At 37.4% G+C, this 19,443-nt stretch overlaps 1 protein-coding gene across 1 annotated transcript; it reads left to right on the forward strand.

Moving 5' to 3' along the window:
* The first annotated feature begins 11,213 nt into the window (after window positions 1-11,213).
* odd (odd skipped) lies at window positions 11,214-13,906 on the forward strand. Its single transcript, XM_034978878.1, has 3 exons — window positions 11,214-11,393; window positions 11,632-12,190; window positions 12,784-13,906. The coding sequence occupies exons 1-3, from the start codon at window positions 11,288-11,290 to the stop codon at window positions 13,169-13,171; spliced, it is 1,053 nt and encodes a 350-aa protein (XP_034834769.1). The 5' UTR covers window positions 11,214-11,287; the 3' UTR covers window positions 13,172-13,906.
* Window positions 13,907-19,443: the final 5,537 nt, after the last annotated feature.

Raw genomic sequence — 19,443 nt, forward strand, 5'->3', positions numbered from 1 at the left:
TAGACACACTAGAGTGGAAAGTGCACACTAGACACACTAGAGTGGAAAGTGTACAATAGACACACTAGAGTGGAAAGTGCACACTAGACACACTAGAGTGGAAAATGTACACTAGACACACTAGAGTGGAAAGTGCACACTATAGACACACTAGAGTGGAAATTACACACTAGACACACTACATAACAGTGGAAAGTCTGGGGTGCGTGCTAGGGTTAGATATCTACCTACTTCTCTTAACACAGACGGTGGATGTTTTTGAAGTAGACACGATTGACTGTTGACAAGGAAAGTCGATAATGGTTTCAGGATAGGCAATGAGTGTGACATGAAAAGCTTACAGTAGATAGCGCAACTGAAAGCACTTGTAACTGTAATGATTGCCGGTTCCATTACATCACAACACCGACACATTAACGGACACTATTCCCCTTGTGATGTGGTACAAGTTATAGACGCAAGCGGTTTATGATAAATCATAGCCTATTAGAAAAGAGATGGTACAAAGAACAGCGGTAATAATAATATAATCATTTAACTAGGAATAACTAGAAAAGCTAGATATCAGTACCCTTATAATATAGTTTGTTTGTTTGTTGGTTTGTCCTTCAATCACGTGATTTTTTGCATGGGTATAAAGACCTGGAGAGTGGCATAGGCTCCTTTTATCCCGGAAAATCAAAGCGTTCCCACGGTATTTTTGAAAAATCGTAATCCACGCGATCGAAGTCGCGGGCATCATCTAGTAGATGACCAGAAAAATATTTGCCATTGATTTGGTTAACAAAGAGCTAGATTGATAAACTTAGAAGTAAAATAGAGCTTCATCAAATCTTCAGACAAAATTGTGCTTTTCTTATACCGTAGGGCAAATCATAACACTGTTGATACACTTGATTTGATAATGACTGTCACAATAAAACTGACAGGCTTGCTGGTTTTATTGGTGTCTTCACTCTATACATGATAATTCCATAAAGGATAAGGATAGCGTTCACGTAAAATATAGGTCAAAACCTTCAGGTAACCCATACTGCACTTAACACTGTAAGCACTGTAAAACCGTCAACTAGGTATCCTAAAGCTGTACCGTCCAGAATAGTAACTCTAAAATGAAGAAACTCAAAATATTATGTGTGCCTATTGTATTTCAGAAAACGTATGAGAGTATGAGATAAAAAAAATATACGGAAGAAACTCTAGAATTAGCTCATGTCTTTATTTTGCACTGTGTTATATCATTCTATACCTAAGACACTCGGGCCCTGAGTGACCTATTTTATTTAAAGCCAGATATGACCATAATATCCCAGAAGCCCTGGGATATGTAACGCACAATACTTATACCTATTCACGCACCTAATTTAATGTTTCTAAACGGAAAAACAAAAAGCCTTTGTTTCTCAATAAAATTAGTGTCATCATAATCGGAGATCCCAGTATCCTTCATGCATATCTATATATTTAGTGCATTCATAGGATCACTAATTAATGTTATCTAATAGTTTCACGAACATTAAACTGCCAAGAGATTTTTTAAGACGTAGGACGTTTGTAAAGTCAGGGCTTGTAAGTAGAGTTTTTGAAAATAGCAACCGCTGAGTTTCTTGCTGGTTCCTCTCGGTTGGAAAGTCCTTCCGAACCAGTGGTAGATGCATCTGACGATTCAAAAATACTTCCAATCCAATCCAATCCATCAGCCTGTTTGCGTCCACTGCTGGACATAGGTCTTTCCAAGAGCACGCCACCTAACACGGTCCTCAGCCTTCCTCATCCACCCGCAAAAATACTTGTAAAGTTTAATTGAATACAAAATATTTTTATTTTATTTTAAGTTATTTGTTATTTATTGTTATGAATGTGGTAAGAACAGTCAAGAGCACTTAAGAACCTACTTACTTTGGACTTAGGACACGCCCATGGGCAGCACGAATCGAAGCTCAGCTAAGGGCTTGGCTCTACTACAGATCTCATAACTATTTAATAGTGAAAGTCTTATGAACTTGTTAGTTTTGGCTACCAAATTTACATGAAATGTTTTTGGTGGGATTTGTTTTACTTAAATACGATTAAGTATTATACTTCCTCTATAAGTCCCGCAAATTGCTATTGCGTCGTGACGTCATTTTGTATATAGGTAGGTAGGTACCACCGAAATAAAAATATAGGTACCTACCATCAGCTCGAAATTTCAGTCTAGTGCTGACTTCACTAAAATGGCAGCCACGCGCATTAGCAATTTGCGGGACTTATGCCTCGGTATCTACTATCTACCCATTCTTCGACGTAACAACCTCATTTGATAACGTCGCGCTGCAACGCGTTAAAAATTTAAACACGATTGCTCCGTACCAATCAAGTTATCCGCGTTAATAGCTATAAATAGATATTATTACGTATCGATTTTTGATTTCGCATAGCATAGACGGCCAGCGGCATGATCAAAGGGTCCGCTATAAAAATATGACTCCTCTATCGGCTACTGTACCGGTTGTCGGCGTTTCAGATCTATCCTTATCACCAGTCGGCCTCTTTGATCGGTTATCGGATACTTTGGAATATTATCTACGACTACCTGTGAATTGTTCCGTATTAACAATAATGGAGGATGTGTCATGATAATCGATTTGTAGTGTTATCATAGTTACGTGGAATTACGTACGAATTGACGGTTTTAGCGAACGAGGTGATAATAATAATATCAAGGTAGGTACCTAGGTACTTATACTTACTACACCTACTTCACCTACTTGTATCATAACTATAATATGTATTTGCAAACGGCAAATACCTTAGATGATTAAAAGTGTGAAGGAAAACAATGAAATGAACTAAAAAACCTCTACACTAAAGCTTAGAGTCACACAGCGGGCGAGAGAGCTGAGTTCTGTGTTTCATCAAGTCGTAAATAAGGAGAACAGTAGAAGAATTAGAGTAATCGATATAGCCAACGAGTTGCGAAGTAAGTAGCTGAAACGGCAATGGGCGGGAATGGGATTGGTACCTACATAGTTCGAAGAATCGATAATCCCAAGGGTTTTGCGACCTTGCACTGGAAAACACATTATTCGCAGATCCCCCTACTACTTACTAGGTCACAAACTCACAACTCACAGTGGATCCAAGCGGTGCGGTGCGAAGCTGCGGCGAAAGACAAGCCTCGAATGCTTGTCCACTGATGCGGAGAAGAGAGGAGCGGAGCAGAGCTGTGCAAATATTAACCAATTGCATAAAACTCCCTCCCTGCTTCAGAAAACAAGGATTTGCGGACTAGTTTAAAATATTATACATTTTAACGCGGAGCGGGGAAGCTGAGCGGGGAAGCAGAGCGGGGAAGCGGATATATCGCGTAGAACTAAACCAATTGCCCGCGGCCAGTAGTTCAAATGACTCGTCGCGTGCTCGCAATCGCGTATGGAAAAACACAGTCCGCAACTTCGCTCCGCTATCTTGTTCCGCACCAGTGGACAGGCAGCCTTAACAAAATAGTTTTAAATCACAATCAAAATGTTTAATGTTTTTGGGATGCAACTTGTGTAGACACTTTAGCTGCATCCCACATTCAGGCGACCTCCTCTATGGCGGGTGCAGCGGCCATCAGCGCCGAACAGGCCAAAAGGCGCAAATATGAAAACCTCGATGGGAGCTTCGTATTCGTGCCTTTTGGTGTGGAGACCTTGGGGCCGTGGGGCCCGGGGGCTCGAGCTCTTTTTGAAGAAATTGCGAAAAGAGTTATCGAGTCAACCGGGGACCCGAGAGCTGGCAGCTACCTTGGCCAAAGAATTAGTTTGGCCATCCAAAGGGGTAATGCTGCCAGCATCTTGGGTACAATGCCTCGCTGCGGTGGTCTCGATGAGGTTTTAGATTTAATTTAATTTATTTTAGTTTTAATTTAATATTGTTTTCTTTTTTTTTAGATTTAAGTTTATTAATAGTTTATTTGTTATGTAAATAATTCGAATAAATATGAGAATTTTCCTTGTCATAAATAAAAAAAAAAAAAAAAAAAAAAAAATGTTTAATTAACACATTTTTTAACACAATGTTTGCTCTACACAATACCTACCTATTAACTTGTTTGGAGACCTAATTATTGACTTACCTACCTATCTCAAATTCGCAATCAATGCCAAAACCTCAAAATTATCCTATCAAAGCTTTCAATAGCTGTATCAGCTGTACACTGCTTTTGTTAGGTACCTACCTAATTTTAGTGAGTAGGTAGGTATGTGTTGAAAACAACATTTTATAATGGATAGCTACGTTCCAAGAAAGGTCAGAGTGTTTAAGGTTAACCTTGTACCTACCTGTGTCATCAATGGTTTTTAAGAAGGTCCGAAGTAATAAGCTAAATGCACCCATTGTTCAGAATTTGCTCGTTGATAAGGTGGAATCGGCATCTCAAAAAGCAACAGTGGCAAGTAAGGCGCCTTAATACTATTAGGTCTATTGTAAACAATTATTTGGTATGTTTACAACCTCTGGCGGCTCATTGTTCATTGTTTTTATACGTCGGTGCTTCAAAAGAGTTTTGCTGTAAGAAAAAATTCGATAGCTTTCCTGTTCAAGATAAGTACGTAACTAAACTTACCTGCTTAATGAACACTTCATAGTTGTAAAATTTTAGCGTCTCGTATTCTGTAACCTTCGTTGTGTGTAAAGGTAAACATAGTTTTCCGGTTTACTTTTTGTAATGGGCTAAAATACTAAATGAGTAGGTGGGTATGGCAAATATAAGACGTACCTATAACCCGTCGGAAATATCTGCGAACCTGGCTTAGTGACGTCATGCAACGCGCTTCCGTTGGCCCCGTTCCGTTGGTACAGGCGAAATCCGGCGAGCTGCGGGGAAGCGCGAAGAGAAAAGTAGGATGTAACATGTAACGAATATTGAAAATGATTCATTAGCTATGTACATGTCAATCGGGGTCGCAGCGTCAAGACCGAAAGCTGAAACGCAGTACAAATGGCTGAAATAATATGTGACTCACATAATTATTTCAGTCATTTGTACAAGTATAAGCATACCTAGTTTTATCGTAAGACCACCTAAAACTGTGGAATAAGTGGCGCAAGTAATGCCTGCCCTACCTAGAGCCATATTAAAAGCCTCGATAGCTCAACGGTTAAAAGAACGGACTGAAAAACGAAAGGTCGCTGGTTCAAAACCCCACCCGTTGCACTATTGTTATAAGTACCTACTCCAAGCTTTAGCTTGTGCTAGGAGTAGGTATAACAATAATTTTTCCCCTTTCCCCTCCAATTAAGCGTTTACGAAAGGGGAATGTTAGTCAGCATGACAAAGTTGACTAATATTCTTAAAATAAAAAATAAATAAATAAAAATAAAAGCTAATAAAAAAAATCTTACGAGACATTCACAGCAGTTTTTTAATACGGTATTTGACAACTAGTCAAATCAGTGACTTTTTATCAAACGTCAAAACGCGCGCTTAGTAATGTGAGATTCTATAAAGTACCGGTGTGTGACATCACAATCATTTGACGTGCTTTTTTTAGTTTAATCGATAATTTAAAATGGTTATTACACTTAAAACCAACAAAGGACGTGGATTTTACGTATTTTGGAAGACCCTCTATTTAATAATCACTGAGAAATAATTTATTTTTGATGTACCTAGTCAAATACCCAATTCTCTCATCTAGTGAAATAAGTCCTTCTACTGATGAAGGAATCATAAGGAGAGCACATTTTTTGCGCAAAAGATCAGATTTACTGACGACCTCCCTGGTGCAGCGCTGTGGTCTTATTAGTGGGAGGTCACGGGTTCTATTCCCCGGGGCAGGGAAAATGGATGGAATTTTATAATTTCAAAATTTTCTCTGGTCTGGTCTGGTGGGAGGCTTCGGCCGTTGCTAGTTAGCACTCTACCGGGAAAGCCGTGCCGCCAAGCGTTTTAGCTAAAAAACGGGCCGACTTGAGAACCACTTCCTTCTTGGAAGTCGGTTAGTAAGTAAAATGATTTGTACCATGTACATAATATCTACAACTATAATGTGTGAGTATTTAATAAGTAAATAATAAATAACCCTCCTGATCCAACTATATTATTAAAGTTGGTTGTATTAATTAATAATTACTTACACCTAATTAAAATGATACTTATTCACCTATGACGAGTTTTATAACCTTTTTCCGAAAATAAAATAAGCCAGCTTGTTTAATACATTAATAGTTTTTTAATTAAATTAGTATTATTACTGTGTTTAAATTAATTAGTCTAATTTGATTGGATAGGTTAATTATACGACCATAATATAATTATGAAGGTAGGTAATAGGATTGTAAATATAATAATGCGTGTATGTGTAGGTACTTGTATATATTTTGTAAGTTTGTTTTTGATGTCATCATCATTGCGTGCCTTCGAAGCGAAGTTTCGCGATCATGTGATAATCTTCTCTATCTAAAGCCCCCTCTTTTAACTTCTGTCACAGGATAATATAGGTACTTACCTAATAGTATACTATTTCAGGTAACAAAATCCTGTCCACCTCCTTATACCTACTGTCTATCGTCCAACCTGAGCGTCCAGCCAACGTCCAGCCTTCTTCCTACCAACACTAATTTTGGGAATGAGAATTTCGCTCCTTTCTGTAAATGTCCACTGTCCAAAAAAACGAACTTTCTCCGCATGATCAGAGATAATAATTTATTAACAAGTATCACTGTGTAATAAATTATCTCTGGCATAATTAATGGTGTAAACTCTGTGTTTACCAATTCCAGCCTACCTTAGTATGCCTAGGTACTATGTAAAGCTGTCCCACCCAGGTGATCTGTATTCTCCTGTAGATCCACAACACAACTTTTGAAATCCAAAAGTTTGCAGACGGTTGTTAGTTACTTCATTTTTGAGAACCCAACTAGGTATACAAGAGAGTACCTACGGAGCGGAAAAACCGGCCAAGTGCGAATCAGACTCGCGCAATGAGGGTTCCGTACTACAGTCGTATTTTTTCGACATTTTGCACGATAATTCAAAAACTATGATGCATAAAAATAAATAAAAATCAGTTTTAGAATGTACAGGTAAAGACCTTTCATATGATACCCCACTTGATATAGTCACTCACTTCGAAAGTTTAAAATACTAATTATTAGTTCATGACCACAATTTAATTTTTTTTGTGTGATCTAACCTCTAAAACAGCTATAAGATCTACCTACCTGCCAAATTTCATGATTCTAGGTCAACGGGAAGTACCCTGTAGGTTTCTTGACAGACAGACGGACAGACAGACAGACAGACAGACAACAAAGTGAGCCTATAAGGGTTCCGTTTTTCCTTTTGAGGTACGGAACCCTAAAAACATCTCTAAAATAAGGACTAAAATCGAAAACTCTAAAATCGTAATCGTGTAAATTTTGACATGACATTTGGCACATAAAGTAAAATGGCGCGTGAGCAAAGACTTATACTTATTATACTAGACATCACTGCGCGTGAGGCATTTTTTACGCATTATAAATACTTACACTCGCAAAACATTGTTAAGTGGAAGAGTAGAACCCTCACAAAGAACAATTTAAATGTAATCGAATATTCAAATGAATGAGCATTTCTTTGAAGCGCAAAATGTAATCAAAGACCTTATTAAAGTTGTTGAAAAGTTTACAGCGTGGGTTTATCGCGTTTTATTGTGCTCTTACAAAATGTATGTGAAGGAAAATGTCCACTTGCGAGTAGGTAGGTACTTACGCTATAATTCGCGTTTGCGCGTGGGCGCGTTTGGAACCCTCGTAGCTTTAGTTTTAAGTTTGCGTAATAATTATCACCACTATATCTTAGAAATCCAACATCTGACCATCAAAAAGAGTTATTAATTACCTATTTTGAATAAATCATTTGACTTTTGACTTTTGATTCATGCAAGAATACCTATGTAATGTATTGCGAGATATTTTGATTTATAAACAGGGTTGAAGGTTCCTATTACCCACGGACTTGGATAGATTGATACTGATACTGTCCTGTAGATAGGTAGGTACTTAGGTAAGCAGGTAGCTGTAGGTAGGTACTTTATTTCGATGTTGAAATGGTCTCCAGTTTTCAAAATTTTCTTTTGTTTGGTTAGGCACCTAGGTAAGTAGGTACCACCTCACGCGTAAGGTATGTACCTACGGAGTAGTTACGTATACCTATTTATACTTTTTAATTCGGTGGAATTCTGTGTTAACGGAGTAAAACATTTTCCACAAAAAAGATAAATATAACTTTGAATATTGTACCTACATGGGAAAATAATGTCAATTACCTACCGCATGCAGGAAAGATCATCACTTGAGAACAAATCGACCGATTTGGCCAATTTTTTATTGTGTTTCACAAAATTTTTATGAAAGTATTTTCTGAAAAATTCTCAATAATAATTAAGTACCTACCTATACTTATGTAGGTACTTTTAGACACATCAAGATGATTAAGATTAAAAGGAATTAAAAATATAAACTGAATATGAAATGTTCAACATAGGTATAAGTTGACTTTACATCCTCAAATCAACCGAACCTATTGCTGCAAGTTTCCACTTTCCACTTAAAGTTTGCGCTTTATTTTAATGCAAAGTTATGTTTTAGGGCTTTTTATATCTACCTATTGATAGGGATTTTAGGTGATTTGGGGTAAAATCGAACTTCAGGTGGTGCTCGCTCTGTTTTTCATACAAATAAGTAACTTCCCTGGTGTAAAAGTGACCTCAGAATTCCACCGAATTAAAAATCAGAGTAAGTACCTACCTATCCAACAATAGCGCCATACAAATGGCTAATACCGACCTTTGTTTCCATATCAGAGTGGACGTAGCCATATGTCACTAATATGGATGCGTGCGCGCAAACATCGGTCAGGTGAGGCATACGCCACGCGCGGCATTCTTTGTGCAACCATCAAAGGCACCGACGCAAACATACACCAATGCAAACCAGAAATGACACATACTTAAACTCCTACACTTGACTGTATACTCTATTCTTTAGCTGCAAAAGTCTGAATTGCGATAAAAGGAATTTTGTGGTATGACGTTTTGAATACGCGATGAAAGCCGGCTGCTTTTACACCAGACACCTTGTTGAATCTAGAAGTCAGACTCAGCTCGTTATGATTTGGTTATGATGGTTAAGAACCGATTGTTATGAAATTTTAATAGTGTTGAAAGGTTGTGTTGTGTGTAGTGCCTACTCGTGTGGTCTAATGGCGGTGATTGGAGGGGATCGGGTTGCGTAAAGGATTTCACGGTTGTAATGAGATGACATAGAAACTTTTGATGTGTACACAGTACCTAAGTAAGTAGGTACCTAAAGGCTTTGATACATGCGCGTTTATAATAGACTAGTGACCCGCCCCAGCTTCGCATGGGTGCAATGTAGATATACCTACTAAGTAATGTGGTTTCATTGAGGTGTCATTACCTCGGAAACTCTCAAATGAGAGGATTTTTTTCCGACCTAATTCACATTATTTCAATTTCTCTAGGGATCTCTAATTTTTTGAGAATTAAACTATAGCTATAAAACTTCCTCTTGAATCACTCTATCTGTAGGTGAAAACCGCATTAAAATCCGTTGCATAGTTTAAAAGATCTACGCGTTCATACATACATACAGACAGCGGGAAGCGACTTTATTTTATACTATTAAGAGTTAGGTACCTACCTACGTTATGTTATTGCATAACTTGAATTTAAGTTAGGTAGGTAATTGTTAGTGAAAAGTCGGACTGCCCAATACTAAGGCACTGGATGGATACCTAGGTATAACCAGTGGCGTGCAGGTCATAGAGGCATACCTACATGCACTGCTTACCCCAGTTGTAACAGATCAATGCATATTTTCATTGACCTGCTAACTTAAACAGAATCCTACCTAACTAATGTATACCAACTCTGTGCACGCCACTGGGTATAACTACATACACAATGTCTAGTGCCTCAGTGCGCACCGGCAAGCAGGCACCTAAATTTTAGAGCCTCAATAGCTCAACCGGTATAGGAGTGGACTGAAAACCAGAAAGTCGACGGTTCAAACCCCGCCCGTTGCACTATTGTCGTACCTACTCCTAGCAGAAGCCTGACGCTTAATTGGAGAGGAAAGGGGAATATTAGTCATTTAATATGGCTAATATTCTTTATCAAAAAAAAAAAAAATTAAGATTTTATTAGATTTAAGTTATAAATGCACTACGTAGGTAGGTACTAGGTACCTACTTAATACTTATGGGTCATGGAAAGAATTTTTTATTTTATTTATTTATGCTAAGTTCATTCAATCATCCTATATTCACTGAAACTTAATGAAAGCCACCAAGCTCATTTGACTTTAATTTTTATTTATTCCATTGAAAGTTTTCTAAGAAAAAATATTTTAAGTAGGTAGATAGGTAGGTATAGATACCTATATCGCTCAGTCTCAATGAAGCAGCAATGTAGAACTAACCAATGTGAAATTAATTTGATGGCTTGTGATGCTCATTGAATCAGCGAATCGCACCGCAGCGCAGCTTCCTTCCTAGACCACAGTTCAAGGCATTAGAGTAGGTACAGACTAATGTCATTTACTTACCTACCTACATACCTATTATTACTTAAACACATTGTGGCATTTCAAACATTATTCTAGACAAAACAGTTTTATAAAATTAAATTAGGTATCAACTTATACTTAACTTAGGAATCATTTTTTTAAATAGGTAGGTAGGTATGTCCTAAAATACTTAGATTTGAGTAGGTATCTGCAATTGCTATTTGCAATTGATATTACTAACAAAGAGAACTACGAACAAAGGCATACAATTTGTATAGAGACTTGCCTACGAAACGCAATTACGGAGGCAATTCGCCGCTTTAACTAGGGACACGGTGTCACCAAAAATTTGCATTGCGGGCATTACTTCGAAAACGACCTAATCTCCACCAACTGGATTGTGCTAAGGTTCTAAATAACTACACTAGAGTTTTGGTGATGGAACTTTGTCATATTAAGTTGAGTGGACGTTGGTGCGATTCGCGATGATAACCGATCGATTTCGAAGGCAGAGCCGCGCAGGCCCCGCCTATTGGGAGGTGCGGAGCTGCTTCGGGAGCCGACACAGGCGCCGGTAGACGCGGTCCCTTTGATCTATCCCCTCCCGCGAGCCACGCGAACGCAATCCACGATAACAAACGCACACAAGCCCATATCCCTCTGCGCGCTCTCGCTAGCCGGTTGTCAGTCTCAAACCGGTTTAGCTGTGACAGTGACCAGTGTTTGTGCCAGTGTGTTTGTTTTAATGGATTGTACTATTTTGGACATGGAAGATAAGCCGTACAGCGTTGACAGTTCCGACGATATAAATATAGAGGAAGAGGAAGAAGAACACATCGAAGAAAGTCATAGTAAGTTTGTTGTTTTAACGCATTTACAATAGTGCTAGCTTTATTTACATAGATTTGTTGTTGTTACATGTTTAGATTTATAGTTTCAAATTCAGTCCTCAGTTAGGTATATTAGGAATTCGTCTTTCAAGTCATCTAAACATTTGTACTATAATTGTTTACAGTTTTCTAACTTATTTAAGTTAAAGATTTTATGAATCAGTGCATAGTTTAAACTAGGTTTTCGTTGTATCTACAGGTTACCCACCAGACTTCCCAATCGAAGCATTAGTGAAGTTAGAGCGACCATCACCACCACTTCTAACGCCACCTCATACACCGACCGACGATACACCACCAGCCATCGTTGTATCGCGTCTCCAACCCGCCTGGTCTCCACAATATTCCGTGCAAAACAGAACCATGCAAAACCCGTACCCGTACGACAAACAGGTTCCTAATTATACCTACCCTGGCGTTCCTTATGTCCAACCTCAAGTTGCCAGTCTTCCACCGTCGGCTCCCTACCATGCAATGTTAGTCAACCAATGGATCAGGAACGCTGCTTTATACCACCATTCATTGAGATACCCATCAATGGCTCAGAGAATGCCTGGGAGAAATCCTCCGCCAATGAGAGCTCCGGGGGTCCCCGGAACAAGACCAAAGAAACAGTTCATTTGCAAATACTGCAATCGCCAATTCACGAAATCCTATAACCTGCTCATTCATGAAAGGACTCATACAGATGAAAGACCTTACTCATGTGATATATGTGGGAAGGCCTTCAGGAGACAAGACCATCTTAGAGACCACAGGTAAGTGTTTATCTTTTATTTGTTTATTGATAAGCACATTATTTATAGGTGAAGTAGATAATGAACGCATTGGGACTGATAAGAATCGTGGCAAGCTTTACATAAATCTTTTACAAATGTTACTAATCAATTACTATCACGAGAACTTCAGATTTAATTTAATGTTTCCTTTCTAATACCAACAACGTGATTTAAGACTTGTTTCACCGAGGCTTTGTTGGCGATAACAGAAAAAGGAACAAAATTAAAAGTGTAAACCTTTTTGTGAGGTCGCGAGGCGGCCGCACGCGCTCTTCCCACAACCGGTTTAAGTTCTTTACGATCACCATATCTGTCTTGCTCCGCCGTCGAACAAATTACACGTTATATTTCTTTACCTTTACGAGACAATTTTTTCCCCAAATTATACCCCATGTATATTAAGCGGCTAATGCTTCTAATATGGAATCACCTCATTTTCCATTTGAAACGCGTATTAATCGACACATTGAGCCATAAAGTCTCATTTCAATGTGTACTCGCCTTGTCTCGATTTTCTCACCTTCTCAGTGAAAGTTGGGCATTAGCTAATCTTAATTTTTTTTGTTTTACAGGTATATCCACTCTAAAGAGAAGCCATTTAAGTGTACCGAGTGTGGGAAAGGTTTTTGCCAGTCGAGGACCCTTGCGGTGCACAAAATCTTGCATATGGAAGAATCTCCGCATAAATGTCCAGTTTGTAACAAGAGTTTCAACCAAAGATCAAACTTGAAGACCCACTTATTGACCCACAGCGAGGCAAACAAACACCACTTAGAGCATCTAGAAGGTTGTCAAGAAGTGTCGTCTACAAGCCAAGCTACTGAGAGTCCTCTCCTAGACCTATCACATAAGCCGTCTCCGTCACCTACTCAAAACTATCAACATAAACACCAAGAATCGCCCGTTGAAGTACCAAAGAAACCGCTAGGATTTTCAATAGAAGATATTATGAAACGCTGAATATAGATAATATCTTAGTACTTATAGGTTTAGAACAAAACGAGTTGACCCGCTTTGTAGGACAAGTTTGAGTACGATGCGAGCTTACAGTCAAGTTATGAAACTCGTTTATAGATAAATCTTCACCAGATCCACGTCTCTCTTGGTTTTCTTATTGCTGCATCACATTAGCATATAAATTTTGGTACTTATTCTTTAAATTTAACCAAAGATGTATCTCAATCAATGTTTTGGTTATTCAAGATTTTAACTTCTTTCTGCGTTGGTACAAAATACTTAATAATTATTGAAAACCTTTATAAGAGTCCTCTACCATAATTTGTGCTGTATTTTTCTATATTGCTTCTATAATTTGAAGAATTTGACTCTATCTTCTTTTTAGGCTAAAGACTGAAATTGTTTTATTATTGTTATGTTTCTAAAGATTTATTTATTGTGATAGTTTCTCAAATAGATTTAGGTTAATGGTTAACTAAAGTTACCAAAAAGTATTACCGTAGTATGGATTAATTAAATCCAAATCTAGTGGCTATGATATCTCAAATCATGTTCAAAGTAATTTAATGTACCTTTTTAATTTTATGAATAGATTTAGTATTATTAAATATCTGTATATTTTAAAATGTAAATATATTTCCTTCCTTGTAAATATCATATTTAAGTTCAAGTACAGTTTTAAGTATATGAGGCTATAGGCGATGAAAAAATATAACGAAAAAAAATCATCCACACATTATATTATTGTCGTTTTATTTTCTTGTGTTAATATTAGCGGGAGTAGTCCAGTTACTAAAAGAACAACTATATCTCCTAAAAAATAAAGTAAAGCAAAACAGTGTAGTTGGTTTTGGTATACCTACTTATCTAAGAAAAAAAGGATTTATTCCTGAAAACTACTTAGGTAGGTAGATAGTTACTTTTATGTGAGGTTTCATTCATAGCTACAGTGTGACATATTAAATAACCTGTAGTTATAGTAGGTACCTGTAGTAATAATCTTATTAGTTTTTTTTACATAAATCAATATTCAATAATATGGATCAGGTATACTTACCTAGGTATTATAGGTAGGTATACCTATCAGGTACCTTTTTATCAGTATCTAGGTAGGTAGGTATCACCTACCTAGGTGATTAATTATTTCATTAATTAAATAATTTTTATTATTAATCTCAACAATTAATACCGAATTAGCCTATATTTAAGTATATCAAATTAAAATCCAAAATTTTATTTCACTCCTGGTGTAGCTAATAGCTAAATAGGAAAGGTTTATAATCTTTCTATCTATCCCCAAAAAAGAAAAAAGATACATATATACGTCTGGCGGCAATTTTCAAGAGGTAATTTTGCACGGAACATTATGTTCGTACTTGTAGTAGAATGGCCATGCGTGTATGGCCTCATCTGTGTTATATTAGAGCCATAATAATAATTATCTATCTACGAAGGGAACGTAAAACCTAACCTACAAAATTAATTATATGTTAGGTGGATTTTAAATGAAAGTGAATGTAACATGAGAAAATGATTTATTAGGTTTCTCCTTATTTAAGCTGACAAGGTATATTATAGGCATGGTATTACATACTTAACGACGAGGAAATAACGATTTTGTTTAGATCAATAATTATTATTATCCTACTTGCAACTTGAGTAGATATAGTTACCTACTAACATTTACTTACATTTTGAATGTTTAAAATATAATCTTCCATAACTATAACAAAGCAATTAAAATAAGGCGCAAATAATAAATGCACCATAAAGTCATTTTTGCTCCAAAATAATGAGATAAATATTGACTATATGTCATTTGTATATATCGTGGTGCCATCTAGTTACGGTCTATTGAACCGAGAAATGTCATTTGTCACAACGCGATGTCGCTAGGAGTCTCATTTGAAACGTTACACACAGTTGCATTAATATAATCGACTATTTCTTAGACAAAATAATTATTGTTACATATTTTTAATATTAAATAATATGACTGTGATAATTTTGTTTATTATAGATAGGTAGGTGTACCTGATACTCCTGGTAGGTACCTACTTAGATCTATCTATAATGTTATTTACCTAATATAGGATTGAATCAGCTACTTTCTAAGGTAATAATGTAGATACCTACCTACTTAATACGGGTAAGTTAACTTTAAATAATGTAATATCCTACGGTCTATTTATACTAAAGGTCGATGTACATTATTTTCTGCCGCGCACTGTACCTACCTATGCTGTATTATGAGGAAAACCACATCAGCAGTCAGTTAGCAACACTCCAACCGGCTCCGCCGTGAAGGCATATCTTCAACTAACATTTTAAATGTTTTAGCATTCTTTAGGAAAATTAGCAATAGCCTCAGATTAGGGCCGGCAATTGACGAACTAAGCAACATTGACAGATGGTGTCTGGCCTCATCCGCAATTTGCCAGTCAATGGAAATTGCACAAATCCCCCTGATTGAGGGCTAATCGCGATTCCAGAACGCCAACTTTCCCATGACTATTCCGATTCCCGAAATCGATTCCGATAATCGGTCGAATGTTGTTTCCACTCTTCTCAATTAAAAGCAATTCAGAAGGGATTAAAGTTGAATTTAGCTGGTTAAGGGTCCTAGCACACTAAGTACTTTTCGTTTCGACGATTACCTACATGATAGGGTCTTGGACTGCAGTAGGTAATAAAATGAAGTGGTTTTTTTGTATAGCGGTAGTTTATGTGGCTAGAATTAATTATTAAAGAGAAAAATTAAAACAATCATGATTCCAAAACGTTAGAATTACATGCCCGAGATCGAACCCCCGACGTCTAAAGCTAAACCATTGGGCTATCACGGCTCTATTTATATTCATACACGTCATTGCTAAGCGTAGGTACAGTTCTTGCAATTCACAAAGGCGAGTGGCTCATGCTTGTGTTTAAGTCGTATCGGTATAAGTAACGTACACTGAATGTGTGCGTTTGCGAGCGCTTGCTCGCGACTGATTGGTCTGACATGCACGCACACTTACGCAATGCCCGTGTAATCGACGTAACCGCAAGTAAAGTCCACTCGCCTTCGTGAATTGAAAAAACTGCCATACCCCTTCTAGGTTAGCCCGCTTCCATCTTAGACTGCATCGTCACTTACCACCAGGTGAGATTGCAGTCATGGCCTAACTTGTATCTGAATAAATAAATGTATGCATTTTTTAAATAGAGATAGCGAGCAAACGAGCAGGCGGGTCACCTGATGTTAAGTGATTACCGCCGCCCATGAACATTTGCAGCACCAGAGGAACCGCCGCCCGATGCGTTGCCGGCCTTTTAGGAATTTGTTGTTGTAGGAAATGTATTCTATTCTATTCTATTATTCTATTCTATTCTCTTCTAAATAAAAAAATAAAACAAATTACAAATGTCTGCTTGATCTTGCCACGTTTCTGATCGGATTTGAGAGGACATAATTTACGTTCAATCGCAGAACTCTGTTGCTAAAAGTATCAAGTCTGAAATGCCCTTAGCCGTTATATTTCAAGTGATTTCGTCCGTCATGCGCCGGCGCAGACTGACTGACGTTCATGTTGATTTATGAAAGCAACTCATTGATTTATCGACGCTAATTCAGGCAGGTCTTCTATTCAATTAAATGGATATCGATATTTGTTAATTATTAGGTGGCGTAATTTAAAAGGATACCTATAAGGTTTAACATATTTTTTTTGCTATAGTTTAACACACATACATACATACATACATACATACATAACAAACATAGTGTACATAGTGTAAGTGCTGAAAGAACACGTGAACAAAGTGTATCTCAAATCAAGAAACACTGAGATGCATCAATGGACAATTTCTTAGTATGTAAGTATAAGATATAAAATAACTTAGTAGTCATAAATTAGGCTAGATTATAATTGAGTAGCTAATTGACACTCAACAATAAGGGGGAAAAAAGTTTAACCCTTAACATACGTCTTATCTAGGTATCAGATAATTATTAATGTTATAGACAGCTGTTCTAATTATTAGGTCGACCATCGCTGACCTACTACTGACCACAGGTCTCCTCAGAATGAGAAGGACTTAGGCCGTCACGCTGACCAAGTTTAGATTGGCAGACTTCACACACCTTTGAAAAGTGAAAGCATTATGGAGTCATCATCATCATCATGATCAACCCATCGCCGGCTCACTACAGAGCACGGGTCTCCTCTCAGAGTGAGAAGGGGTTTGGCCATAGTCTACCACGCTGGCCATGTGCGGATTAGTAGACTTCACACACCTTTGGGAACATTATGGAGAACACTCAGGCATGCAGGTTTCCTCACGATGTTTTCCTTCACCGTTAAAGTAAGTGATATTTAATTAATTAAAACGCACATAACTCCAAAAAGTTAGAGGTGCGTGCCCGGGATCGAACCCCCGGCCTCCGATTAGAAGGCGGACGTCCTAACCACTAGGCTATCACAGCTACATTATGGAGTACCAATTGGAAATTCAAAAAAATCTTTTTCTTAGTGAATATCTAGTATCTACTCTTTACCCTCAAAATTTCATGTCTCTATAACCAGCGCGCAGCGGTTTAGGCTGTGCGTTGATATAATATAAGTAAGTCAGTCAGTCAGGACTTTGAATTTTAGCGTTTAAACTACCGTGAGTGATTTCTATTCTAAATACTATCTGTCCCGGCTTTACTTACGTGTGTAGTCGACGTTAGCCCGACTAGTTTCGAACCCATACGGAACTACTACCCATACGGGACTAGTTTCGAACTTTGAATTTTATATAAGTACCTATACAGAAGATGTAGACGTATAAGAACAATAGATGAGCACTATAAAATTACTTAATGAAGATTGCATGCCCCCAAGCAGATCGGACGTAACGATCACCTGAAGTAGCACAAGTAAATCTTTGGGGCATTATTTCGAGATTTATTACCCTTTAGCTATAATTGTGCTTGATACTCATGTTTGGGAGCGATTTATGTTAGCTCCGAGCGATGGTTAACCGAAAAAAAATATATGAAAAATTATCGTAAACGTGTGTTTTACGAAAGGCCTGGTGTTTTTTTAATTCGATTTATAAGTTTTGTAGTAGATATGATTTTACTAGCTGATGCCCGCGACTTCGTACGCGTGGATTTAGGTTTTTAAAAATCCCGTGGGACCTCATCAATTTTCCGGGATGAAAAGTATAAGCTAACTCTGTACCAAATTTCATCAAAATCGGTTGAACGGTTGGGCCGTGAAAAGCTAGCAGACAGACAGACAGACACACTTTCGCATTTATAATATTAGTATTAGTATGGATTAGGATCTACGCTTGTGATTTTATAAGCCATGCTATTTCCAGTTCTTCTAAGCAGAATCTATTTTCCAAACCAGTGGTCGAGTCATGACATAGCATTTCAACATGAGTAGATAGATAGATAGATAGATAGAAATACTTTATTGCACACAATAAATATTAGATAACTATTACAGAAACTAAAAAAAAAAAATTGTATGCAAAGGTGGCCTTATTGCTCACAGCAATCTCTACCAGGCAACCTTTGGTGAAAGGAGAAAATAGGTGTGTTGGATGAGTAAATAAGCGCTACAAATTGGCGTACCTTCAAAATATAGAAATTTTGAACTTTTGCAGATTAAGAATGCTATTTTTACGTAGTCCAACCCAAACTAAATAAAATTTTTAGTAGAATTAGTTCATTCTGGTAGAATAGTGATGTGAATGACCTACTCGTACTTAAGTGGTCAGCAATTCAAATCTTGAGCTTACATTAGCTTTCTGCAGGTTACCTTCTAGTTTCTACAATACAGTACTGATAGGTAGGTACCCTTTTTGCTTAGCAAGCAATAAATTTTGTTATATTTAGAGAGACCTTATTGAAAACCATAGGGTTTTTTAAAAATTGAATCAGCACAGAAAAAAGCGAGTCAATATTGCATTACTATCCAGTTCCGATCTATGTTTAAAGTTCAAAGTTAGTTTAAAATTGACTGCATTTATACCGAATAGACAAACACAAAAAAAAAAACTGATAAAATTACATATCACTAAGTAGGTACATGTTTGAGAAACTAAGAGTTTTGAAAGTTTTTTATCGATGTGAGTGTGATTAAAATATGATTTACGCTCTTTGCAAAGGAGTCTAAAATCGTAAAATCGCTCAAAAAAATCCCACCCATCCAAATTCTACCGCAAGCTCCACCTGGCGGCTTACACATGAACACCCATTGATTGGCAGCTGTCAATCATCACGATACGGTGTAATG

This window comes from Maniola hyperantus, chromosome 19 (assembly GCF_902806685.2).
Source record: "Maniola hyperantus chromosome 19, iAphHyp1.2, whole genome shotgun sequence".
In the NCBI taxonomy this organism is placed as follows: Eukaryota; Metazoa; Arthropoda; class Insecta; order Lepidoptera; family Nymphalidae; genus Maniola; species Maniola hyperantus.

What these genes read in the sequence shown, in the direction of transcription:
- odd (XM_034978878.1), top strand. Translation starts at nt 11,288, where the DNA reads ATGGATTGTACTATTTTGGACATGGAAGATAAGCCGTACAGCGTTGAC. An exon ending in ACACATCGAAGAAAGTCATA is followed by an intron (nt 11,394 to 11,631) that starts GTAAGTTTGTTG and finishes TTGTATCTACAG; the next exon opens with GTTACCCACCAGACTTCCCA. An exon ending in GACCATCTTAGAGACCACAG is followed by an intron (nt 12,191 to 12,783) that starts GTAAGTGTTTAT and finishes TTTGTTTTACAG; the next exon opens with GTATATCCACTCTAAAGAGA.